The sequence below is a fragment of the Dermacentor andersoni genome, chromosome 2 (genome assembly GCF_023375885.2).
Source record: "Dermacentor andersoni chromosome 2, qqDerAnde1_hic_scaffold, whole genome shotgun sequence".
Lineage (NCBI taxonomy): Eukaryota > Metazoa > Arthropoda > Arachnida > Ixodida > Ixodidae > Dermacentor > Dermacentor andersoni.
The window spans coordinates 118,633,411-118,640,098 of record NC_092815.1 but is presented as its reverse complement, the minus strand read 5'-3'; the positions used below and the strand labels follow the sequence as shown (position 1 = coordinate 118,640,098).

The following is a 6,688-nucleotide window of genomic DNA, read 5'->3' as shown; positions in this document are numbered from 1 at the left end:
AATAGTTTGAATACTTGTAAGCATGCTGTCAATAGAATTGTAGAGATTGTGTCTCCTCGCCTGACCCGTTTCTTCACAGGTAATTTTCTACATTTCTTGTGGAGAACCAAGATAGCTGTGGAATCTTTGTGGATATGTCCGAAGGTATTCATGTATACCTCCTGTACTCTTTGATTATACAATGTATCCATGACTGCTGCTATCTCTGCAGAATCAAATGCATTTTCATAATCCATGAAAGCCATATACAGAAGTTGATTGCATTCTGCATATTTCTCAATTACCTTATTGATGACATGGATGGAATCCATTGTAGGATATGCCGTCCTGAAGCCAGCCTGTTATCTTGGTCGACTGAAGTGAACTGTTGCCTTGATTCTAATGGAAGTTATCTTGTTGAATATTTTATAGAATACTGAAAGCAAGGTAATGTGACTATCATTCTTCAATTCTTTAACATCTCCCTTTTGATAAATTTGTGTAATGTTGGCATTCTTCCAGCGTTCTGGTACACTTGTAGCCGTGGGACATTGCGTAGAATGGGCCGCAAGCTTTTCAAGCATGATATCTCCTCCATCTTTGATTAAATCGACTGTTATTCCATATTCTAACGCCGCTTTCCCCCGGGTCATGTCTTGCAAGGCCCTTCTAACTTCATCGCTATATATTATGGAAGGAGCCTCCTTATCCTGTTCATGACTACTTCCAATGAAGCTTGCATGGCTGCTCTAAGTACTGTACATATCAGTATAGAATTATCTTGCTGCTTTTACTATATCATCAAAATTGCTGATGCCAACCTTGCTTATCTTTCACTGCATACATCTTTCTCGGTCCTATGCGATGTTTCTTTCTCACTGATTTCATGCTGCGGCAATCTTTTGCTGCTTCCTCAATTTTTCTGACACAATAATTTAGAATATCGCTAACTTTCTTCTTGTTTATCAGCTTTGGCAGTTCAGGGAATTCTGTCTGATCTCTTCAATGAAACACTTTCGCTCGTTGTTTTTTCTTCATTAGGTTCTTTGTTTCTTGGGAGAGCTTACATACTGGTTGCCTTGGAGCCTTACCTCCCACTACAACTGCTGTTTCTAAAATTAACCTAGTTACAGTTTCATTCATTACTTCTATTTGGGAGCTTGCGAATAGGGATTTTTGAGAATACGAATCGAATAGTGCCAGTAGAAAATCGAGTTGAATCGAATATCGAATAGTTTTCGGATAATGAATAACCGTTATCCTAATGAAAATAAAACGATGTTCACATCCCAGTATTCTTAATGTTAGCAAGTTCCCGTTATAATATAGTACGTTATGAAGCATTCTTTATTAAGCACAAATGGAGCAATATGAGGAAACAGATAGTTTCTTCGCATGCAAAGGGCTCTTCAGCAAGTGCGAATGATCGCTGTACAACCTGTAAATTATGACTACCTAAGTGACACAGCCTGCTCCATTGTGCAAGTTCACATGTTTTGTGTCTATACTATGCTCACCTGGGAGAAAAATCTGCCGTACTTTTGCTCCAATTTTATGTTTATTTGGGTGCAGTTGATGTTTTAAAATATTCTGAAAGTATTCGAAAAATATTCGCATTTATGAATATTAAATATTCGATTCGACAACCGAATCTAATAGTCAATATTATTATTACTCCTACCGGATTGAATAGGACACTATTCTATTCGTTATTCGAAAGTTTAGAATATTCGCACACCCCTACTTCTATCTTATCTTTATCTTCCTGTTCTAAACCTGCATAGTTGGTTGCGAGCAACAGCGGGAATTCATTTGCTTTTACCTTTACTGCGTCTAGATTGGCCTGTTCTTGCTAATTTTGCTCTTTCTCTCTTCAAATTGAGAGCAAGCCTGGACCTCACTAACCTACGGTCACTGCATTTTACCTAACACTTCTACATCCTGCACTATGCAGGGATCAACAGAAAGTATGAAATCTATTTCGATTGTTTCTCCATTAGGGCTTTTCCAGGTCCACTCCCTGTTGCTGCACTTCCCGAGGAATTTATTCCTTATTCGGAGTCTATTTCTTTCTGCGAATTCTACAAACATATCTCCTCTACTATTCCTAGAGTCGATGCTGTAGCTGCCAATTGCTTGTTCCCCAGCCTGCCTTTTCCCCTATTTTGCATTGAATTCGCCTATGACCACAGTATACTGAGTTTGCACCCTTCTCATTGCTCATTCAACATCTTCATAAAGCTGTTCTATTTCTTCATCATCATGACTGCAGGCTGGAGTGTAGGCTTGTACTACCTTTAGTTTTGATCTCCAATCCAGGTTTATTATGCCGAGTTCTTGTTAATGCTGTAGAGTTCATCAATGTTGCCTGCTGTGTCCTTATGGATCAGAGATCCTATCTCATATTCTCTCTTATCTGAAGACCTCTGTAGCAGAGGATGTAGCCAATAGTCAGCACTGTATAAGCCTCACCAGTTCTAATCATACTAAGGCCAATAATATCCCAGGCAGCGCCTGATAATTCTTTAAAGGGACACTAAAGCGAAACAATAAATCAGTTTAGACTAATGAAGCATTGTTTGAGAACCCTGCAGGCAGTCATTTCAAAAAAGTACTTTTATTATTAGATGAGAAAATGAAGGTCGAAGTATCAGTATTTGAATTTCGCGCCGAAACCCAAATGCCAGTACGTCAGCGTGACGTCAGGGATTCCAAAATATGTTTTCGCATTTGGGCCGCGTTGGCTGAATAAAGGTTCCCGAAACTTGCCATGTTTAATATTTAGTTCCTTTAGAACACAATGTAGTCAATCTGTACCGCTATATATAATTAGTAGGCTCTAGAAAATGCCATCTAGAATCCAAGACGTCACAGCCCCCAGGTGCGGGAACTTAAGTAGGCGTCGCCACCCGTATTTCGTTCTTGCGCTTTTTCTGCCTTACCAAACGTCTCATCGTTATAAGAGTGGTGTTTTTGGTGTTGTAGAACGGTAATTTACTGATGCAGAAGAAATAATTTTTCCCTTTAGGGTCCCTTTAAAGAGAAATTATCAGGCTATTATTCCTAGCTTAGCAGGAATTATCCTGCTAAACTAGCCTGACTAGAGAGTGTTCACATGTTAAACATTGCCAGGCTTAGTTTCCAGTATTGGGACCCGCCGTGGTTGCTCAGTGGCTATGGTGTTGGGCTGCTGAGCACGAGGTCGCGGGATCGAATCCCGGCCACGGCGGCCGCATTTCGATGGGGGCGAAATGCGAAAACACCCGTGTACTTAGATTTAGGTGCACGTTAAAGAACCCCAGGTGGTGTAAGTTTCCGGAGTCCTCCACTACGGCGTGCCTCATAATCAGAAAGTGGTTTTGGCACGTAAAACCCCATAATTTAATTTTTTTTTTTTTAGTTTCCAGTATTGGCTTATCCTGATCCAGAGATTCTTAGTGCCCTCTGCCACGTTGCAGGTCTGGCCGCCGCCTTGGTCAGGTGCTACGCAGCCGCTGGGGACTGAGGGCCATGGGTGAGGTGTAGGAGTCATGAGGGACGCAGGGGCTGAATACTGCACCAGAGAGTCAATTCCTGTTCTGGTGAATGAGTGTGTCTTTGTTGAAGCTTAGTGGGCCTTCCTAATTTGGTTACCCCTGGATGGGTATACAGCCCCACTGGCTCTCGGCACTTTTTTTTTTTTTTTTGCCGATGTCGAGCGCCACCGCAATTTAAGCCTGCAAGATGTAGGGGACTAGACAAGGATTTGAGCTTGCGACCTTCAGATTAGAGTCCCGGCGCTCTACCTCTGCGCCACGCCACCACCTGTCGTATAGTAGGATTAATGTAGCAGCATCTACACAGCATTATTTCACGCAAGGCATCTCAGCAGCTCTTCATATTCAGCTGACAAATTCAAGTATATGAAACCATCATATATATATGAACGAGAAGAGGGTTAAGCGAGGTGCCCGATATTTATTAATCATAGCATAAGAAGCCAACAAACAAGAACGCCAAGGACAACACAGGATAAATTACTTGTACTTACTGACTGAATTTAAAAAAATAATAAATTAATGAAAATTAAAGTGGGTGAAAAAAAAATCGCAGTTCCGACCGAAAGGCGAAGCACCGATTGTGATAGCAAATTAGTAGATAGCTGTACGAAGTAAGGATAGTAGCTTTATCGGCTGTATAAATTTGTAAACATTCACTTACTAACTAAATTAACAATGATAGAACGTGTAAGCGTGACTCAACGAGGACGTAGAAAGAAAAAGACGCACAGAGACAGCGCTGTGTTTGTGTGTCTGCTTCTTTCTACGTCCATGTTCAGTCGCGCTTACACATTCTATCATGCGTGGATTCAAACCAACTAGCCCGTCAATGTGTTTCAACTAAATTAACGAGCATGGCGTCACGCGCGCACAGGTAAACATGAACACATCTCGCTCAATGAGCGCAGAAACTCGCTGTGAAAATTATGGAGTGGGGAATTGCAGCAGCAGCAAGTGAATGGACCTTCATGCATGTCTCGCTTCAGCGCGAACCAAACGTCGAAAGCACAGCGCATAAGAAGCTACCGGCACGACGCGCACTCTGCAAACATTGTTCGCAGATCGCTTTGAAGATGAGGCCCGCGTGGGCGTGCACTTTAGCCAACGTCGTAGATCGCTTTCAAGAAACGAGCGCCGGCAACGCGTCCCTATGGCGTCCGCGATTCGCGTGGCCAGCACCGTAGTAGACGCCGCGGTTGCATCCACTCTGTACGGAGCAGCGGGCGAGGAGGACAACGAGGCACTGTAGCAGCCGCCAGAGAAGAACGCCCCTCCTCTGTCGCCTCACTTCCCTGCCTCGCGCACCACAGGAGAGGGCACGCAACCGGGCCGCGTTCCTCGCTCGCACACGCGAGGTTAAACCGCGTTCGCCGGCTCACCCTCACACGCTTTCACTCATACGGAACCTCACGGCGACGGCGACGGCAGAAACGCGCCTAGAGTGTCCATATAATTGCTATCGCAATAAAATAACTTGCCGCAGGTGAGGAACGGTCCCACGTCTTCGCATTACGCGTGCGATGCTCTACCAATTGAGCTACCACGGCGCCGTTCTCCCATTCACTTTCTGGGTATTTATGTGTTACTACTAGTGCTAACCCTGGCAGCGTTAGCCAGCGCCACCACTCACAAACCTTAGCAGCGGATGTGGAACATCCTTTCTGCCGCAGGCGTCACGAGTACGTGATCTTCAATCAGTAAGTACAAGTAATTTCCCCTGTGTTGTCGTTGGTGTCCTTGTTTGTTGGCTTCTTATGATATATATATAATGTTCGCGTTTTTATGACGTTAATGCATTATTTAAATATACTTGCGTCACTTCATCGCAAATCTAAGGGTGGTATTGGCTGCGAACATGACTGCTTGTTTTGAATCTGCATACCATATACACTCATGGAGTTTCATATTACTAGTTATTTAGAAACTCTATGATATACACTATTTTGCATAGCAATTACAGTCACGCAGAACTGACTCACTTGGTTTTTTAGAACTTCGGGCAAACTTGCGGGGATTTCCTAACGGCGCCGCACGCAGCGATTAGATTCGTACGTTCTTCTTCTCTCTCTCTCTATCTCTCTCACTCTCTCTCTCTATCTCTCTCCCTCTTTTTTTTTTTAATAGGAGCGGCGAGTAGATGGCGCAGCGAAACCCGCTCGAGAATGCTTTCCCCGCGGCGTCAGCCACGGCGGCACCGCTCAGTTCATTCTTGGGTTACGCTGGGTTTACGGAAGAAACGTCGCCCCCTTTGCTAAGGGTCCTTAGACCTGCCGGACGAGTTTTGGATCTTTACTTGAGCGCTCGACATTCTTTTATTCTTTTATTACTTTTATTTTTCCCGCCGTCCGTCCGGTCCCTCTTGCTGCGGCGGCGGAGGCAGCGCAATTTGCCCCCTACACCGCTCTCCGCCGGGCCCCACTCTGGAGGTCGGCCAATCGCCGAGCGCGCCTCGGGTCATGTGACGACTCGCCGCTTTTGCTTCGCTTTCTTTGGACGGAGCGTGAGGAGCGCGCTTCGGCAGCTTCGGCGGTTGGAAAGCGTGTTGAACGCGCGAGAGACTCGGGGGGAAAAAGTTTGCCGTCGCCGTCTGTGGCAGTTGTGCACGCGGATAACGGTGTATTCCCGCTCCGACGACGCATACACATCGTTGCCGACGTCGACGAGCACATCCCGGTGACCATTCCACTCTGTCGGATTTTCTGCGACGCTTTTCGCTCGCCCAACGTTGGAGAAATGGCATCCAAGTGAGTGCGAAGAGTTTGAGCAACATGTGCGCGCGCGAGCGCGCGTTCTTTCGTCCTGGATGCGGCGGGCTTCTACTTCGAGTGCTTGTTGCAACGCTTGCGGCCGGTCAGCCGCTGCTCACCGTCCGACCTAAGACAGTTTTCATTTTTTTTTTTCAGTCGAAGAAATTTCACAGTGCTGTTTGTAGCGCGGCACGTACTGAAAACTACCTTATATCTCGAGAACGATTTGGTTCCAGTGTGTCTTGAGCTGCATATCAATAAATGCTTTAGCTAGGTTTGCTCAGTGAAAGAAGAAGAAAAGGACTCTTTCTCGACACCTGAGCTGTTCGCTCTTCGTGCCCTGACAGGAATAGTTCTATCGTGCACGCCGAAGAGGCCGAATAATAAAGCTTAGATGGTATAGTTTCACCACCAACCTCGCGC

The 6,688-nt window shown here is 45.2% G+C and overlaps 1 protein-coding gene across 2 annotated transcripts in view; it reads left to right on the top strand.

The window, feature by feature from the left end:
- Positions 1-6,024: 6,024 nt before the first annotated feature.
- The window catches only part of LOC126541323 (uncharacterized), a 165,754-nt gene continuing 165,090 nt past the window's right edge, over positions 6,025-6,688 (top strand). Inside the window, exon 1 of one of the 2 annotated variants that reach the window (XM_050188065.3) lies at positions 6,025-6,262. In XM_050188065.3, coding sequence (XP_050044022.2) covers positions 6,252-6,262 — 11 coding nt within the window. In that variant the 5' untranslated portion in view covers positions 6,025-6,251. The remainder of the gene's footprint in view (positions 6,263-6,688) is intronic. The other variant, XM_050188066.3, reaches the window with a different exon arrangement.